Source organism: Tenebrio molitor, chromosome 3, assembly GCF_963966145.1.
Source record: "Tenebrio molitor chromosome 3, icTenMoli1.1, whole genome shotgun sequence".
NCBI classification, from domain to species: domain Eukaryota; kingdom Metazoa; phylum Arthropoda; class Insecta; order Coleoptera; family Tenebrionidae; genus Tenebrio; species Tenebrio molitor.
Genome location: NC_091048.1, coordinates 27,713,353 through 27,733,660, shown reverse-complemented (window position 1 = coordinate 27,733,660; position 20,308 = coordinate 27,713,353). Strand labels below are relative to the sequence as shown.

Below are 20,308 nucleotides of genomic sequence, written 5' to 3'. Positions count from 1 at the left end.
CGGAAACCAGTGGCGTAGTCGAGTTGATCTGTCATTGCGACGACTTAAAATGTCGGATAGGAGGGAGGAGGGAGAGGTTGAGTAATGAAATTGCAATGCAACCGAAAATAGTTCATATTATATTGTTTTTCTTTCTAACACTTAAGACTGTGTCTGTACATTTCTAAGCACACGTTAAATATAATCGGTGTACTTAACAATCATAGGAGTATCTTATAGTGCAGCTTGAAAAAAAAACCCTAACAAAAGAGTATAATTAATAATAAAATTAGAATTACAACATTTCGTTTCCTGTTAATTCCTCAAAGTGAACAAGCTTTATGTAATATAAAATTAGCAGTCTTGCAGAACGAAACTAAAAAGGAATTTTCTTCTCACCTGACAGGAATATTAAGTCGTAATTACAAACTAATGAAATTACTCGTCCTGAGCAACTCTCGTACAAGAGCATTTTCAATTCCTAACCTAATATAATAAACCTAAGTTATTAATTGTAACGGCGCAGAATCGCTTAGACCTTTACGTGACCATAACATCTTATTAAAAAATTAAGATACTACAAAAATTCTGAAAACAGAATTGTAACGTTTTATTACACAACTAAATAAAAAATAAAAAAAATTACAACAGTACAGGTAGTCTTTAATACACACACTGATAATTTTGGCATTTGGATCTCCCGCCAAAACCAATTCAACATTAAATAGATCACATGTATATAATTGAAACTTCCAAATAGATTCTTCTAATTGAACAAGAACCGTGAAATTTTGGTAAGTACCACGTGCCAATGCGCTTAACTGTACGTCAGACTCTGAGGAACCCCGTTCACAGTCTTGGCCTTGAGGACGTCGTTCTCGTACGTCATCACCGTCTCCCTGCCGTTCTCGTACACCCTGCAACGAAGAAACATTTGAACGCGAATCCCCAGCGACCCTCTGCACTCACTTCTTCGTGGTGATTTTCTTGCCGTTGGCGAACCTTGTCGACGTCGACGTCCTCTTGATGTTGGCTGTGCCGCCGCCCGCCCCGTTCGAGAACGTGCTGTTGATGGTGCTGAACGAGGTGAACCCCCCGTGGCCCGTGTTGAAGAAGTCGTCCATGAAGTTGCCGCCGAGGCTCATCCCGAACGGGCTGAACAGAGTCGAGCTGAGGGCGTTCTGCGGGTGCGAGTGGCGGTTCCTCCGCCGGTCCCGGTGCCCGTGCTCGTGAAAATCTGCGCACAAAGACTCTTGACCCACGGCTCCGCGACCCCACCTCTCAACTCACCTCCGAACAAGTCCGCCAGCGTCGACCCGCCGAAGAACTCCCTGAATACGTCCTCCGGGTCTCTGAACGTGAAGAAGCCGAAGCCCCCGAAGTCGAAGTCGTCCTCGTGCCTGGTCCGGCTGCGGCCGCCGCCGTTGATGAGGCCCTCTTTGCCGTACTGGTCGTACATTCGTCGCTTTTTATCTGCAAAAAGGTACGGTCAGTGGAGGGTACAAACGAGGGGGCAAAAAGCGAACAGACGAGTCCTCAGAGTCGTTGTTGGCCTGAGCTAAAACGACAAAGAAGGCGAAACTAGAGTTAAGTCGCTACGGTTGTCGGGATTAGTCGGAGGAAAAGTGCAAAACGGTTAGTGGGGTTAGTAGACAGGCTGGAAGGTTAGGCCTAGGTGTTAAGTAATGTCGGAGAAAAGGGCCCGCTCAGCACACTTGTAATGTTTGTATCTACCGAAGAACCGATGGAAGGGAGTGTGGGTGTCAAAGTAACTCCTGTGGGACCTCGACGTTCTCGCAGAGCTGGACCTATTCATTCGGTTGTCGTAAATCTTTCGTTTCGAATCTGATTAGCCCGAAAACAAAACAAAAACACGACCTACAGGAACGGCACTGGTGCGCTAGGTGCAATACTAACCATCGGACAGGACTTCGTACGCCTCGGAGATCTCCTTGAACTTCTTCGTCGCGTCTTCTATGTTGTCTTGGTTCTTGTCGGGGTGCCATTTCAAGGCGAGCTTGCGGTACCTGAAACCCACATCAGTCCCTCCAACTCACCTCAATCCCATAATACTCACGCTTTTTTGATTTCTGCTGTCGTCGCGTTTTTTGACACCTCGAGGACTTTGTAGTAGTCCACCATTTTGGTGCCACTTGCGTCTTTATACCCCAGCTTTACGGAAGATTACTGAAACACAAGTGACACTTCTTATCTCGTTTGAATCATCTGATATGATTAGATTACCGACCAAACAATACATCACCAGGCGGTTTCGTTAGAATTTTTATGACAGCCGTTTCGAAACGTCTGATTTTTGCAATTTTGAATTTTGTCACCGCGGCTCACTAGACTCGACCTGTCATTTTCTCGAAATGGGAGCGTTCGCGATCAATCGGTGACCGCTTTTTCACCATACGTAATAATAGACATTTCATAACGCCGTTCCACGCCACCGGTTTACGTTTCACGAGACGATCGTAATCAAACCCAAATTACTTTGTTTATTTCGCACAGATGAAGGTTTCGCGTCTTATTTTCGACCGTCTAATTACTTTTATGTAACAGTAGTGTCACGCACGCCGACCCTGAGGATGCCGACGTGCAGCGCTCGCAGGAATTCGCCAGTTTGATTATTAACAACATAATTACTGACCGAATTAATGACTCACTGGCTTGCATTATTTGCATGCAACTACGTCCACTTATCGCATAACAAGCTTTCTCTTTCGGTCGTCGAGCCATTTTTAATCCTTGGCCGATTCCGCTTCGAAAATTCACCGGACCCCGACCCACCAAAGGCACGTCTTTGCTCGTACCGTACCCTCCATCTCTTCGCGCAGCTTCGACGGTCGACGAACCGCCACCAGACCAACGCACCGCTGATTACAAATTAGTTTTTCAATGGGAAGATACGAAAATGTGACTGGAATAAAAACGGCACCGCGTAATTACCATTCAAGGTAATTCACCGCTATTTATACACTCGGTTCCGGATTATTTACACCCAAACTTGGTGGGAATGGACTCATTAAAGTGGCACAATGGAGGCGACTCTTGCCAAATTGACTCTTCTCGCCGTAACCTTCGCCACAAGCGCAAATTGTCAACGTCATACTCACGCAACAGCAAATTAAATCTTTTTGTTGGCCATTAAATACTGCAATAAAGATGTTTGCTAACGATGATAGATCACGTCAAATCGAAATGGCAATGGCGCCCGCGTGCCAGTCTGGCCAACCGACAATCACGGTTGGTACCGGTTCACTCTAGAAACTGTTCAAAACAAATCGTTTTGCAAGTTTGCGCTTCCGGCACAGTCTTCAACTCCAACAACGTTGTTTGTTCTGTCACCTGCAAGAGTTAAATCGTGGAAATATTTGAGAATCAAATTTGGTCGAGTAACCGTTGACATTTGAAATTCAAAATGACGTGGAATTAAAATATTCCTCCGGTCGGGTTCGCTTCAAGGATAATTGAAGAAATAAATATTTAGAACTTGATAGCTAAGCTAAATATTCAAATTTGAGCGAGGCCTTCGGATGTTGTGTCTTATGTAACATCTGCCATGTTGTATTTATGAGTTTGAATTTCGAGGGTTGAGCAAAAAATTCGGTGAAGTCATTCGAGTGAGACACCGAAAATAGATTCTTTATCAATGCGAATCGCACATGATAAAAAAAAATAAACAGTACCGATAATGACAGTGTACAGTTGCCAACTTGGCGCCTGAAAAGTTCCCAGTGCCGACAGACAGATGGGGCTGAGAGTGGTCCTTTGTGAGGATGCTTTTGTTCGATTCTTGTCACGTCGGGACCTAAAAACCCACTCGGTACGCTTCTAGGTTTCCGATTTCAATAATCCCGGCGCGGCCATCACGATTTTTTCGCTGCTGCAACAATGCCCATAAAAGCTGACCGACCCAACTCTCGGTTGCAATTAGTAGAGTTGCAAAATGACGATTGTCATTAGTACATTCTTTGGCACTTGTTGCATAAGAGCGGTCGCCGAGTGGGTGGGTGTCTCGCCGTCCTCGATCTTTGGTGTTTGAAAAGGCGACTTTTGTGGAAACCGTCGGTCCATCGGCACGAAATCGAAAGCTGGGGCCACCCACCGTCGTCTGCCTAAACCTACAATGTGACCTTGGAGAGTGGACCAGTGACACCGGCGAGGTCGTCGATCGACGATTTTATTGTTCATTAAGGCAACAGCAATTAACACTGTCGCACGGAAAATCGCCAATAGAAAGCGGTGATGGGCGTGTTGTTGGCCGGGTGATGGGCCCCAAGACAACGGAGTTAACGAGGGAAGTGTCGCCGGGCCACGTCACCCGCCTCATTACTGTACAGTTAGAGCAATTTCGGGATGACTGTCGAATAATCTCGTCGTTTTCGCCATATTTCGCAAGGCGCTTATTCATTAAGATCCGTTATTCAATGATTTCTGCATTATTCATAATACCTACACGATTAGCCGCAGAATGGCGGCAAGTTTCCAAAAACTACACCTTCTCCGATCGTAATGACTCAACGTGTGACGTGGGCCGCGCCAATTGACACCGCAATTAACGAATTCTACCCGACGAAGATGCTCCCCCAGCCTCGATCGACATCGCAAGGTCCTCCCGCCGAGGACGCTCTTGTCGAGAGGAGTTTATTTGAGGAGGCGTGAGATCACGCACCCATTTTAGTTCTCTTACATAAAACACGCGCTAATCTAAACAACGATTTTAATCTGGATCTATGCAACGCTAAAAATAAGTTATTTTATTCAGACAATTCCGCCGGTGAGGCTCTGACCGCACTCGCGGCTGGAGTACCCCGATGTAAAAATAGAAGATTCCTGAGTGGCGCTTAACCTACAAAAACACTCCCGAAAAGGTGACACGGGAATTTGCGAAATCGCAGGAATTCTAGATACGCAACGGGAATTCACACTGCGAATTCCTGCCACCCGCGGCTTTCTACCTTCCACCACTATAATTCAGCACATTCGCAGCAGGAATCTCGGTGCGATGTTCCTGCGAGGCGCTGCGCCCGCAGGAATTCACCACGGACGAAGCATTGATTTCAGCTGTCCCCTCACAAATTCCTGCTCAATTAGCATGAAAGATAGTCGCTTAGAATTCTTTCTCCGGAGCTGCTAACAGGAAAGTACACAAATACTTTCATTTTCCATCAGAAGCTGGAAAGTATGGAACCAGCAGGAATCCGTCTCCTGCTGATCGGGAATTCGAGAAATCGTTTTCTGTTGTGTTGAGTCAATGTACAAGTCCTGCTGATTGGTAGGTTAGGAAATCTGTTCTGTAGTTTGAAACAAAGTCGCAGGAATTGTGCAAATTTCGGCGAATTCTCGGTTTCACCAACACCGGAAAGTGTAAAATATGTATCTGGTGTAATCGACACTAACTGTTTTGCGTTTCCGGACAGAAACAGGCGTAGCTGCAGCCTGTCAGTAGTGGCAAAACCAGGAATTGCAGTAGCAGGAAGATCGAGGATGCCAATCCAAAGGCCACACCGTCCATAAAACAGTCGAGGTGTTGGTTCTGATCGGTGCAGGAATTCCAGAAGCGAATGTCGCGCGTTTTCTTTGTGTACCGACTCGCGTTTCAAACTGGTTGTTTATCAGTTCGGTGGAAAATTCACCAGATAACAACTCCACGGAAGCGTGATATCACAACTCCCGCTTTACCATGTGGCGATAAACTCGTGTTTCTTGCAGCTTGTTAGCAAACAACTTGCAGATTTTTGGTTACCAGTCATGTTTTATTGGTGTCATAAATGCGGCGTCATCCTAAGAATCACTTCTTTTGAGCGGAGTCACTGGAGAATCTATCGATTTCAATAAAATCTCCTTAATGTTGCGTTTACGAGTCCATTGTCGGGATGTCAACAGCCTGAATCACGCCGATTACTAAACCGGACATGCCGAATGATAGTGCTGGAGTTGTGTTCGTCTTGAGTGTTTTTAACAGTTGCCGAATGGGAACCAGACGCACATTCTTGCCGAGTTCTTCTCACGTTATGCAACTGTTTGTAAATAAACGATCGGATGGTTCTTTTTTCCACCCGAATCACCTTCCCTCTCTTCGAAAGTGAAAATAAATCCGAGCTGAATACAATCATAACAGGACAAGCGTCACAAACGACTTAATCACTGTATTTAATGTTAATAAAGCGATGAAAGTGCCATGGAAGAGACGCAATCGAACCAATTATTCACCGACACCGCGGTTTCTAGACGGTTTGGTTCTTTGTGGCATCGAAGGTTAACCTACGCTTCCAGGTAATTACACCTCCGTCTAATAAAGTGTATCTGGACGACCACCTCGCTCGGGAAAACAGCACAATCAGGTATTCCTCAAGGCCACCGGAGGGCATGAACTCCACACTTGAGGCTTCACGCGGGCGCGGTGACGGTCTCTTCGAGATCTGTTTACGGTAGCTGATGGCACCGAAGCGAAAAAAGATCGAAGAGATTGTGCCTGCAGGTGGGAACATCGCGTGATCGACGACTTGACCTGAGGAGTGGCGACCCCAAGAAGGGTGGATCGTCTCTGCGTGACCACGACCAAACATGTTTGTTGCAGACAAAACAAAGACTCGACAGATCGGATTTTGAATGATTTTTTGTGTGTTGGGTGAAGTCAAAAATCGTTGACAGTTCGTTGTTGTCAAAATGGCAGTGGTGCGTGATCGAATCGGCGGCGGCTTTGTGATCCGAAAAAGGGGGGCCGAGAAGCGGTCATTATGTAGTGTGGAACGGAGAAGTGTATAAAAATCGTTTCTTTAATGAGATGTTGGAACGGTGTAAAAAATCGCCCACATTGTCTGGGTCCAGATGGTGCGGCATCAAATGTCATCCGTCACTTTTGACACTTCCAGTAACTCTCCCAAAGCCCTGGTTTTTCGTGGAGTTCAGGTAACGAATTCGTGATGTTTTCGTCAAAGCTCTGATTCCCCAAAATAGCTTAATTGCTGTGACATGATGTGGCTCCTTGCCACGGGCAAAAACGCATCGGGAGACAGATGCAGTGGCTGCGACTGACGTCACGGCCAGGGGGTCATCCTGGCACAAAAACAATCTGATCGTGTCTTTCTGTGCGTGATGCGGTCCGCGTCCTCGACTATATTTAAAATCGCGATTGATACAAAAACACTCGACTTGAAAAACCCGCAGATAAGGCGGCGAGACCTTGGACGGGGTGGCACGACGTTCTTCCCGGAAAGGCCGTTTTCCCGTGCGACCTTGACCGTCAAACCGGCGGAAAATTTCCAGAACGTCCCTAAAAATCAATGACTCCGCGAGCTGGCGTCTCGATGAACCGCGTTCAAACTCGTCTTTTTACAAAAATAGAAACGAAAATATAAGTGAGTTACGAGGCTAAAATAAATACCAACGCAAGCACGGTGGACGTGTGGCCATTTTTTTCTGCCTGATCGGATCAAAATAACCACGGCCTCCTCGAAGGGGTTTGAAAACTTTCGATAAGGCCAGGTAGGCGCTGGCGGTTACGTCGCCAAGGCTGCCAACTGACGTCGAGAGAAAGCAAAAATTCGAATTGTGAATCGATTTGTGCGGCGATAAATCCGATTTCGTAACGACCGGGTGCATCCACCCGACACGGGCGTACCTACCGTATCGGACGGGGAAAAATCCTTTTCCTGACGGGAATCGGGAGGGATGACGGCGGCTGGGTCAGTCCGTGACGCAAACACCCATCACTCGTCGAACACACGAACCCACTGCAAACACACCGATCACCGATCAAAAATCAAACCACATGCACATTTATGCAGTCGACGCTGACTACAACTACACTCAGACGAGCCAACTTCGATGTCTGCGGACACTGGACAAAAGATACTCGACGCAGACAGAGAGAGGAGGCAAGAAGGAGGGAGAGACAACAAGTTACGAGGGGGCGCACGCGCACACGCACCGCCCCAACCGCACACGAGACCAGCTGTTCGATACTTTACACAAATCGAAACCCAACCTTGTTGTACTGATATCTTCTTCCCTCTTGTCGAGATAGGCGGCCGCGATCGATCGCACATTCTCAAAAAACAACGGAAAACACGCCGAGCATCATGGCGGCGGAAAATGGCGACACAAGGCCCAATATTGATCGCGGGGACGTCAATATTAACACAGGACGAGAGCTCGGTTAAAAATATTCGGCTTGTTTGTCTGCGCACAGTTATTTATATGCAAATCAATAACCGATACGTCGATACGGTCCACCTGGACCTACTTCTTCGAATGACACGTGACTAATGGTTCCGCAAGTCCCTTCAGCTCTTTGTTGTGTTCGACAAAAGAAACTGCAATTAATAAACAAATGAGTAATTTAGAAGTGTGCTCAAGGCCAACTTAATCTCCAACAATCAAACTTATTTTGAGCGTGGAAAGAATACAAATTGCCGAGCGACTGAATTAACGCAAGAACAGGCTGCCAGTGTTACTACTGTCACGCAGAGCTTTGTCTATCTAGTCTTTGGCAAATTACACAATGGATCTATTTTCGCCTACATTTTTTTTTCGCAGCTGATAGCACAATCGTGTCTAACGTCACACCTCCAGTATCATGTTTTGGGTGAAATTGACCTGTTTACTCCTGGTAGTTGATCTATATAATTACTCCTCCGAGTTCAGAAATATCAACAAGTGTCAACTTTTCAATTTTTTATGGATGGTGTGTCATTATGTCACAAGTGTGTTGATACTTTTGGCAAAAACAACAGTTCTTTTATGTAATTCCATTTTTATGATCAAAAAATTCAACAGACCAGGTCACGTGGGCGATTTGCATAAAATAAATCTTTTTTTTGTAACTGTTATCGTATTTTTAGAACGCTCTTTATCTAGGTTCAGATAAACTGCTACACGTTCGACACATGTAAAATAAAAATATTGGAACAATAGATAATAAAAAGTAAAGCGATAAACAACATAAGCTGTAAAAAATATTTACAGCAAAACACGATGCCTATCTGCCGACCTGATTGCTCAACGGTCCAAAATCAACAAAAGTTTGTCGCTTGGAATCGTTTGTCCAGTATAGCGTGGTTGGGGTTATTACAGATGGCTGTGATTTGAGTGTTTTGACACACGTTAAGAATTGCAGTCAGTGTTGCCAACTGTCGGTTTGTTTTGACATGATTTGTAAAAATGGAAGGCAAATAATGTTGTAAGAGTTGTCGTGTGCGAGTTCCGGTAAGGATTGGTAAATATTGAAGGTGGAAGAAAATGTGGTCGGAATGTGGACCGAATCGGTGAGGACTGAGGAGGCTCACCGGAGGCGTCCATAAAAACAAAAACTGTTAGAGAAAACCAGAAAAATGGTAAATTTTATGCATGGACGGGCACAAAAGAAGCCAGCACCGTTGGGAGAGACATTTCGAAGGTGGTAGAGGTGGCGTCGGCGCGGACAAAGACTAGGATTACGACATTTCGTACAGCGAAGAACAGTTAATTTCACAACAGCACACGTGCACATAACAAACAAAAAACGGTCCGACTAGGTGTGCCATTGCTATACGTCAATTCACGTTTTTAAGGAAATAATTAAAGCTGAGGCTCCGACACGAGTCACTCTTCCATACATTGGCTTCCTAGTTCCTGCAGCACGGTCCAGTGGCGGCGCCTCTCGATGCGAACAAAACAAAATCGACTTTGATTTCCTTTTTTCCCTTCACGAACCCATAATTAAGGCGATCGGAATGATTTAATAAATCCCAAGCGAGTACGAGTGAAAGTCTTTGTCGGGGGCCCCCAAGACAACGAAATCCAGTCGAGTCGAATTTTGGAAGGGCCCCTTCGCCACCTCGTCGTATTTTTGGATGTCCTGGGGGTAATGATTCAAGTATTGTCCGACTAGTTTTGATGCGTGAAGGTCAATGACGAGCTAAACTCGGCGGCGGATTAATTATAGGCCCTGGTGGTGCAGTGTCCCCTGCAATTTTGGCCGATTTTCAACGAAACCGAACCACATTTCTTGGTAGATTTGTGCAGGCGATGGAACGCGAAAACAATTTCGGGATTCGGTTCGGTCCTGGACTGGACCCAAACAGAGGTGGGAAGTTATTTACTAGACGCATCTGTCGCAGAGTCGCGGACGCCATTCATGAGTGCCGGCAAGATGGACGCTCCTCCATTAAAAGGGCGGGGCGGACTCGGCGCCAAATTCGAATTGACACTCGGTGAAGTCCCAACCAGACATCAATCACAGCCTCTTAGCGCACCTATCGCGTTTCTCTACTTTATATTCCGTCAAACTCTCCATTTCTCGCGTAATTTATGGCGCGACGTTGACCTTTTTGCTGCCTCAGACCCATCCAGTCTCTTCCTCTTTCAATTTGTCACCGCGCGGGATTTTTCCGTCGTGCTCTGGGTGCGAGTTCCCAACACTCTTGAGGTTAATTCCCGGTTGACTAAGCACCTGCAAATAGTCCGATCAAAACCACACTCGTCTGTAATTATTACTGTAATTTCCGTGACTAATTTAGTCGATTGTTGGAAACTCTCTCGACTAATAATCACTCGGATCGGTTCTGTGATGTAAAACGTGTTGACCTTAGCCAACCTAAGCCGTTTATAATAAAAGATATTAATTGGCGCTTTGCGTTTCCGGAACTCTCTATATGTGCGATTTGCGTCAAAACATTGGTGATGATGAAGAAATTTGGCAGCGGTCCTCCACTGTACCTTTTCCGCCGGTTCGTGTAAAACACTCTTGGCCGCAGGCCACGCTATTAATAGTCACTCTTGCCGAATATAGAATCACTCCGGCCTTTCTCACTCTAAATTTGAACGCATTGCGTAACGCACTCTCCCTAACGGTGCTCTTCACCTGTCATTCGTTACCAACCCCCGCAACAAAATCCCTAATTCCTCCGCTCCTTTCCAACACCTGGAAGAATCAAAGCGACAGATCAACATCACAAAACAGGATGAGATTATTGTGCTAATTGAAATAAATCGCCGGATTGATTCAATAACGGCACCGGTCTAGACTCGAACCGATTTGGGCTAAGGCCCCGTTCACACTTGGTTGTGGCTCGAGTGCCGGATTTTTTCGCAAAAAACACAAAAATAACTGTAAAACGTGGCCGCAAGGTAAATTCTAGTTGTCCCACTTGGCACAATTTCATTTCATACATACCTAGAGAGATAATTTCAGCTGGGAACAAACTCGCTGATTATTTATTGTCTAGTGTTATTATTTAATTAATGCACAAGGTTGGCTGACGCTGCCGTCTTATCGCGCGCCCCAGTTTGATAATAAACAAGTACTCCAGACAATTAGGGTAATTAGGTAGCTTGGGTCATTGACAGGTCCGTGAATTGTCGGCATTGCAGGGCGCTGCAGCTTCCGGCGATTCCCGGATTAAGTTTTCGCACGTTTGCACTGATTACTGTCGCTTTAACGGTAAGTATCATTGTCAATTAAGGCAAATAAACAATGGTCTTAATCGGGTTGTGTCGATCTAGGCCACACAGTTGAGTGCCTACTGGCCGATAATAAACTAGAAAAGCAAAACAAAAATGCCAGAACCGTGTAGCGCTTTCCTAACAATAACGTAACGTATGTGGGAAACTGTCACCCGATCGTGTACGGAGTCAACGGTTTTCATTTATAGAAGAGGTGAGCGGCGCCGGTGATAATTTTAAACGCGTATTTTGGGCCGCAGCACTGGAATAGACGAGGACCGGATTTGAATTTGGCGGGCGACACGCGGGAACCGCCGGTAATGTAGGTCGCGGCTGATGCTATCGCACCGGATCATCTCCGGAGAAAGAGAGTCGCGAGTCTAGCATATTTGTGGACAATGGATAAAAGTGCAGCGTAACGGCCGCGATCGCTATCTTAGAACGAAAGTTAATTAAAATAGTAGTTCAGAGTGGACAATGTTTGTCTCGCTACTCGCAACAACCGTCGCCTAATTTAAATAAGCTTTCTACATGATTGTTTGGCGATTTTATCTAGAAATTTGACTTGGGACTCGGGGGATCCCCTGATCTTATCGCCGTAAAGTGGGAGATTAAACGAGTCAAAGCACTCATATCGAACACGATTTCGATTTGGTGTTTTTGACAGCACAGGATAATTTTTTGAATAGTTTAGGCCTTAAAACAGAGAGAATTTATTGCACAAATTTCTATTTTATTTTTGAGTGCTTTCTGAAAATTTGAACATAAAACCAGAACAATTTTTTCGAGAAACAATTAAACAAATTCCGTTGGAACAAGGAAATTTTGAGCAAATTTAGGAAATGTCTTAGGAGCTTCTTCACGAAACACCTGTAAAAAAGTTGTATTGGAGAAGATGAATTAGATTACTTCAGTACTTGAGGAAATTTGAAATTTATACCGGGAATCCCCGAATTTTATCCCCACAAAGTGACAGAATCATGTGCTGTCATGATTTGTTGTTTTCGACAGAATATTTTTATGTATAAGATGTCATATAAGAATTTAAAAAAAACTGTAGTATGAGAACATTTATTGGACTTCTTTTGAGTTTTTGAGTCCTTTTTGATATAAAATCAAAAACTTATTTTGAGAAAAAGACACTTGGAAGATGAGAATGATTCACAGATTGTGTTTTTTATTACTTTTGGGCAATTTTCTTTACGAAAAATTTGACCTGAAGGTTATTTGAGTTTTGAGTAATTTTGACTTGTTTTTATATCGGGGGGTCACCGGTATTGTAGTATTTTATTTATTTATTTATTTTTTTTTTAGAAAGAATAAGAAAACAAACCCTAACTTAGAAGAAGGGAAATTTACATTTTTGAGAAATTTTTTGTTATTTTGAAAATGTCTCAAGACACATTTCTTTAAGAAAAACTTAACAACTAAAATCGTTGTGCAACTATAAAATGGCTGGAACAATTTTAACTTATTTTTTACTACCGGTGGATCCCCGGATCTCATCTTCCCAAAGTGCCCCATCACCCTCATCACGTGCCTCGTCTCGTCGTTTTTGACCTCGCTTCCATCCGTGACTTTGTGGTTTACGGCAGAAGACGCGATTACGAGAGAAGGCGGACAGCACACGTCGATCTGAACCGCTTAAGTGTGAATTATGCATTAGCACGTGTCAGCCCGGGCTTTAGTCGAGCTTCTGATGGGATTTAACGTCCGAGCGGGTACGAAATCGGATGCGAACTGACAATCGCACATCTCATCACTTTCTTGCCCACCAATTGACTTTCATCTAATTGATTTTTAAGCCATTTTCTCCACCGGAAAAAATCAGATCAACGAGTTTTCACCGTCGCGAGACGTATCATGTCACGAAAGCGCGCAGAAAAACGCCAGACGGCAAAAAACGCGTAATTGCTGCAAAGTAAAGCGTTTAATTGTGATAATTGGGCTTACAGTTGATGGCCGCTGGAGGAGAGGCAAAAGTGTGGACTGAAATGAATCACAGCAGGCGATGACACGCCATTACGAATCGTATTTATCGGAGTACTTGTTTATTAATTGTGCAAATAGCGTAGCTTTCCAGACATGCAGGACCGCAACAAACTGATCTAGAAAGCTTGAGTGATGGCTCGAGGGGAGGCACAATTGGCGATTTTGATTGACCTGTCGTTTTGATTGTTTGCAAATAGTGTAATGGCCGCCGGAGGGGAAGCTTGCCCCCTCTACAATTACAGATATCATCCTGGTGATTTTTGTGTCAAGGGGTCACTGGGCACAGCCATAGTATTACTTTAATTGGCTGGATTAATCCAATTAATCGACGCAGGAAAGATAAATAACGTGAAATTTGCATGGAATTGTTTTGGGCAAAAACCGAAATGTTTAATTACTGTTATTACAGTACTCTGCTTTCCAATTAAGCCGGACTTTCACCGAAATTCACACGATTGATGGCCGAACACTTATTAATAACGACAGCGGATTATTAATTCGCATGAGCATGTTAGGCCAATTAAGGCGGGCCGGATAGAGCAAACACACCGCAGAAGACAACTCCGTAATGACGGTTATTTTCCCATATGAGCTACCGGAGCATTGTTGCGGCCTCCAGACCAACACACCATAAACTAACAACTCACCTTTAGAAGATTGAAAATGTGAATAAATTGAAAAAAGAAAAAACTGCATATTTTAGCAAACATAAAGTACCTAAGTGATTGGAGAAAATGTTTGAAATGACCAAAAAAATCAGATATTTGGTAATTTACATAAGAATTTGAATATTCTTGTTCGCTTTCTCCAACTTATCAATATTTTTTCTAAACATTCTGTAATGATTTAAACTTGACATCATGTAACTATAAAAGGTTGTGACTTTTTTTTCATATGTTGGTAACGCAGATGTTGGTCATTCTAATGGCAAGTCCGCGTTTGACAATACACATAGGCGTACGCTCATACAAAGGGGGCGTGAAAAACGTGAACTCATTAAATTCAGTGAAAAAAGAATAACTGTATTTTTCAACAAACACATAAAAGTAACTGATTGGAGAAATTGTCCGCAATGATGTCTACCTCGCCGCAAACAACACTGACTCCTCTATTATTTAAAAAATTGGTCAGTATTTCAGGTCCCACATTTGCTGTGGCATCTTCAATTACTGGTTACAGTTCTTGTAAATTGTTAATCGGATTTCGAGACTCTCTTACTTGAGAGTTAACGAAAACAGAATGGTGAAACCAAGCCTCATCATAAAAAAAAATAATGACTTGCATATCATTATTAAGTAAATTGTTGTTGTATCAATGCAAAATTGTAATCGTGGGAAAATTCAGAAGGTAGGAATGTTTGCACGAGTGTAAATGTAAATTTTTGTTTAGGATTCGTTTTGTCGATTCATAGGAATGTTCTAAAATAAAAGAAATTAATTTTGTAACGGGAAAGAAACAGATTTATACAGATCTAGCTACTGTATTTGTTGTAATAAAGAACCCCACGGAAATGTGTAGATTTCGTTAAACAGTTTTGTAACATTTACATTCGCTTCTTCTCGTCGCAAAACAAGAAACTTATCACAAATGCAATATTTACTGGGTCCGCTTTGGCACAAATTCGTGCCTCATCGCATTTTCGTGATGCCTCCGACAGGTGAAACCATCGACAGGTGACAGGTGTAGGACACGTGCAAAAATGGCCTCCGATCGTGTCAGCCATTCGGGTCGAATGTTAACGTTACAGTTGACTTAGGTCGTGCTGTTTTAATAATGAAGGATTTTTCTATCAAACGACTCGTTACTCCTCTATGGGTCACTGCGGTGGCACCGAGATAGGCGAGGTTGTTGACTCGAAAATCGCCGAAGAGTCGAAAGGTGTGATAAATAAAGACGAGCGCGGAGGAGGCGGGAAAATCGCGAGAGGAAGAGCACAAGGAGCGCTACTACCACTAGCACATACTGTTTTAGAGATTTTCTCTTTTCGCGGTGTCTTAAAAGTGCTAGGAAAGTTTCCAGCGGGCCAAGTTGTGGTTTGCGGCTTCCTCGAATTTTTTCGGCTCGTGTAATTATTACTAATGTATTCGTAATTAATTTGCCGACACAGAGACAGGCCACGAACATGGCCTAAACTGGTTTCATGTAATAACTAATAACCCGTGGCCCACTTATTGTACGGACGAAATGTGGAAAAGAGCGTCGTTGTAAAGAACTGACAACCGCAAACACGAACCTGTCTCATAACTTATTCCAACAGCTGCAGGGAGTCGTCTGTTTATTAAAACGTTCATTACAGGCATTCAAGAGGCGATTTAAAGTTTAATAAGTTGATATGGAGGCCGAGGACGGCTATTAGAATGTTATTGTCGTAATTTTGACTTATTTTACAAGTATTTTGGACGCAGAGTGGGCGCGGTAAAATATTGTCTTGAAGGTAAATTAAAGAAAACAGTCAAAGTGGAGTGGGCACGTTTTATATTGTTTTTTTTTTTTAACTATCTGAGTTCGTTTTGTAATGGAAATGTTTTTATTTTGTAAAAGAAAAAAATGGAGCTAATGGGTACTTACGTAGATACATGGTTATTAGATCGCTTTCTTAAAAATTATGACCACATTTACTTCAATTGAAATTGGAAAGAAATAAAATCAAATAAAAATTCAGACAAAAGAAAAATTACATAAAAAGTAAGGTTAAGGCACAATTACTCTTTAGTACTTTCTGTCTCATATGGTTCTATGGTTGGCAGTTTTGATCCTAATCCGTGGGGATATTAGACACATTTTCCGTCAGAATTACTGCAATTACATCCATGTTTTAATTATGAATTTGATTTGATTAAAATTTTGTTGCGCTTTGTATGACAATATTTGCGATTTCATGCTGACACGATATCATTTGACTTTTTTCATATGAGATTCACAGATTTATCCCCAAAGCACAACTTGTACGGTGTAGATTTTGAAATTAAAACATGGAAGGTTATGTTTCAGGAAAAAATTGTTGTTTGAATGTTCTAGAATTAAAAAAAATAAAATAAATGAAACAAACAGCAGATTGCGAGTATGTACTATGCCGGTCAAAAAATTTTGGCCGTCATTGACTGTCAATTCAAAAAAAATAATTGTAATCCGTACTTAATTGTCATCATGATTACCGTCTTGATTATGAACGTTATTTTTTGGGTGGTGAATTTCAAAACTCAAAATTATTTTGTCATTTATACTACACAGAACGTTTACCTCAGGTTATCTATGTATGATTGCTCTAATTTTGTTGATTAATGTCGGATTTTTGGAATATCTGAGCTTCAAACAGTTTAAATTGATTGTCAAAATGACAAGAATCGAAAGTAGGGTTACAATTCCTAAAGGTTTATTTACACTTTTCTTGAATGTCAAGAAAGTGACGGCCAAAATTTTGTGGCCGCCATAGTACATATTATTATTAGTCTGCTTTTTGACAAATTTCTATTAGTTTTTGGATTTTTTTGAAAACAGGCAAAAAGACAAGAACAATTTTAGAAAAAAGTGCAGTTTTAAAATACAGTTAATCGCAAAAAAATTGGGTAAATACAGCTAGTTGCAAAAAAAAAAACGGGAACTGTCAGAATAAAATTGACACATTTTTGCAATTTTTCCATAACCTTCTTACGAGAGATAGGTTAGAGTTAACGTCAAAATTCAATGACATTTTTAAAAATCACTTGATAGGTATTGTCAAGTTGACAATTAATTGACAAATCGATAAAACCAAATTTACATTAGGAAAATTTTCGTTTCCCGTTTTTTTTTGCAACCAACTGTACATCAAATTTTCTATAGTTTAATTCATCCATTTTGTTGTTAATTTTAATGTTACCGAGACAAGCAAAATGTCAAAACTTTTCATTTTCAATTTTTTTACCAGATTTTTCCGTCTATCGGACATAAAACAGGTACAGAAAGATCTTTTTGGAAAAAATTAGGAAAACTGAACTGAAAGTCCATTACTTCATCTTCTGAAAAAATATTTTTGGAGATCAATAGTATAGTGGCCAGAATAAATTTTGGTCGTCAATGTCATTCTTTGACGCAATGGAAAGTGCTTCATTGTAAAACGGTCGTAAATATCATAACCTATCACAATGTTGTATTGCATTAAATTTCATTTTCCCCAATTTTTGACACTTTGTTGACATGAGCATAATCAGGCAGGGAAATTTTTTAAATTTGTGTCAATCTAACCAAATTTTGACCAATTTTGAAATTGACGACCAAAATTTATTGCTCGCCACTGTATTTCTTTTTCCAGAGTGTGACTTGGTCTTTACTTTTCAGCATTTATTAGATAACTGTTTTTTAAATTAAATGTCAAGAAAAAAGTGGATCTGAAGACGTTGGAACCGCTTTCCTGGCGGTTGTTTTTGAAACACATTTGAACACAAAGCACCGACAATTTGTTTTTTGCTTCAAAAAAATCCGGCATCATCTGGAAAACATATCTTGTACAACTGATGGAGTGTCGTGAACAGACTCTACCCACATTTTACTCACCTTCTTTGACTTTTCTCTTACGACCTTTCCTTTACTGCCAAATTTGTCCACTCCCCAAATTCGCGTCTTAACCCTCGTACCGTCCCCTTCACCAATTTCCTTCTGATTTTATCGCCTTATCTCCATTCCCATCGATCTCGTCCGCACAACGCTTAAATTCACCGAAGTGTCATTCATGCAGCGGCGTGACATCCGTCGGTGCATCGTGCCCTGCACGTTTATGGCCGACCACTCGGCGATATTTCCTTGAAACGTACGCGTCTAAAAATGTGGGTTAATAACTTGTTGAAAGCAAATCCACTTTATTTTACGTCCGTTTAAAAGCCCATCAACGGACAACACCTAAAAAGTGGATTTCGACGAACCCGGAGCAATTCATCTCGGAAATATCCAGTTGACGGGCACGAGTGGGGCGTAATTAGCACTCAGCGTCTCAGCGTACAACACTCTTGGATCTTCGAGTCCCGCAACATGTGCTAACTGTCGGTAATGAGTCGGTACATACCGAGTGTCATTAGATTTTTTCAAAATCTCTCGCAGACAAGTCGGTCACGACCACGGCCCCAGGTTTAGACAGGTGCGTGTTGGAGATGCCATAAAAGAACAAACGGCAATTTCTAAACGTTTTTTCTCTGCCATTATATCGTTTAGGAATTATTTTTTAATTTGCCGACCATAATGGACCCGAACTTTCCACACACACCCATCATCCAATCAACGATCCATTTGACCTGAGCGAAAAGAAACTGTTTCCCATGTGTTTTTTTTTGTTCATCGATCTAATCTGCTGCAAGGTGATTGATTGCACGATAAAGATGCGACCGGTGTGTCTTTTTAAGTGTGTCGAGAGTCGCGGACAGTCCCTATATGGGAGGATAGTGTCTCCATTCTTCGACGACCGGAAAATTTACAATCCCCGTTAGTCGCTCTAACCCCATTGTCTTCGGTCACTCCGGACAAAAAGTGCATTTGGAAATTGAATTTTTAATAGAAACTACTCGACCGTTACTCGCTTGACCTCCACTAATCAACTAGGATTGTTCCCACGACGCCGCCGCCAAAAAATCCATCTCCAACTGTCGCTTTTTCAAACCGTGACCGGTTTCGCATTGATTGAGTAATTGATCGCTATGATGCCATTATCACCCACGGAGCCCAGATGTGCTTGATGTATGCAAATCTTCAGATTCGTTTTCAATGAAATTCACCTACTTCCCGCGCAGTTCTTGCAAACAACCACGCGTCCTTATTTACGACTCGTTTGCGCAATGGCGCAACTGAAAAAGTCGCCGCGAGAAAAAAGAAAGCTGGGGTGTGCATGGTCAAGGTTGGACCATCGGGGCCCTCGAGCTGTCACAACGGTTTCAGATTACTTCTGCGGAAACACCACGACTGCCGCCCTCTGGCGGCCACGCGCCTACAAACTCGGTCGGTCTGTTTTACCGACGCGTACCTGAGGATTTTGAAATTGTGCAAGGATTTGCGCCAATACGGTCACGAATTTAGGCTCTCCGTCGAGGATCACGTCAGATGAGGTCTTTGGATCAAAACAGGAAAAAAGCGCGGAAACATCTCTGATCAGTGGTCACAAAACTTGATAAATTAACGATAAAATGGCGATCAAAGACTCAAAGTGTGGAGCCTCAGATTAAGGCGATTGAGAGCAGAAAAAATTGGTCAAGGATAGGAACAGAGAGGAGTTAAATATAATTGAAAGTAGAGTGTAGAAAACGCAAAAATTTGGAGTAAATGAATGAAATCAAGCTGTAATAGTTCTTGTTGGTATATTTGTCAAAGTAAAAAACCCACAATTGGCAATTTTTACACAGGGTATTTCACGAGTGATAATGAACCCGGCGGAATAGAGAATGCAACCCACAATACATCAGGAGGAAAAGTCGGATATTTACATATTATTTATCGCCTCCATGTTCGGTGTACGTTCTAATGTATTGTGGGTTGCATTTTCTATTCCGCCGGGCTCATTATCACTCGTGAAATACCCTGTATTTTAGGAGTATAATCATACAATTCATACAAATAACAATACCAAAGCGATCTTACATCAGTATGATGAATTTTCAAATATGTTAATAAAAGCTGAACGAATTTAAGAATACTGGATTAATTGAAAACTTTATTAAACAAACTGGCTTCAACTTTGTCTTTGTTGGACTGTGACTTCGTCAGGATTCATAAGTTTTGAAATCCATATTAAAATAATATTGTAATATTGTCACTTGGAGTTGTTTGTCCAGTACAGCGTGGTTGGGGTTATTACAAATGGCTGTGATTTGAGTGTTTTGACACACGTTAAGAATTGCAGTCAGTGTTGCCAACTGTCGGTTTGTTTTGACATGATTTGTAAAAA

General features: G+C 42.4%; 1 protein-coding gene and 1 long non-coding RNA gene across 6 annotated transcripts; both read right to left on the bottom strand.

Moving 5' to 3' along the window:
- Positions 1–106: 106 nt before the first annotated feature.
- Positions 107–8,085, bottom strand: mrj (DnaJ heat shock protein family (Hsp40) member B6 mrj). Of its 4 annotated transcripts, none has more exons than XM_069040731.1 (7): positions 7,614–8,085; positions 2,057–2,166; positions 1,897–2,006; positions 1,714–1,824; positions 1,270–1,452; positions 949–1,216; positions 107–896 (listed from the first exon to the last, which is right to left on the bottom strand). In XM_069040731.1, exons 2-7 carry the CDS (start codon positions 2,119–2,121, stop codon positions 797–799), a joined length of 837 nt encoding a protein of 278 aa, XP_068896832.1. In that variant the 5' UTR covers positions 2,122–2,166; positions 7,614–8,085; the 3' UTR covers positions 107–796. The 4 variants fall into 4 exon arrangements, with proteins under 4 accessions (XP_068896832.1, XP_068896835.1, XP_068896834.1 ...); XM_069040734.1 differs by lacking the exon at positions 7,614–8,085 and adding an exon at positions 2,224–3,053; XM_069040733.1 differs by lacking the exon at positions 7,614–8,085 and adding an exon at positions 2,228–3,053.
- A 9,289-nt stretch (positions 8,086–17,374) lies between these two features.
- On the bottom strand, positions 17,375–19,557 carry LOC138127020 (uncharacterized). 2 transcript variants are annotated; one of them, XR_011158060.1, is made up of 3 exons: positions 18,249–19,557; positions 17,927–18,198; positions 17,375–17,872 (listed from the first exon to the last, which is right to left on the bottom strand). It is a non-coding gene; the product is annotated as an uncharacterized lncRNA (long non-coding RNA). The 2 variants fall into 2 exon arrangements; XR_011158061.1 differs by having other exon boundaries at positions 17,938–18,198.
- Positions 19,558–20,308: the final 751 nt, after the last annotated feature.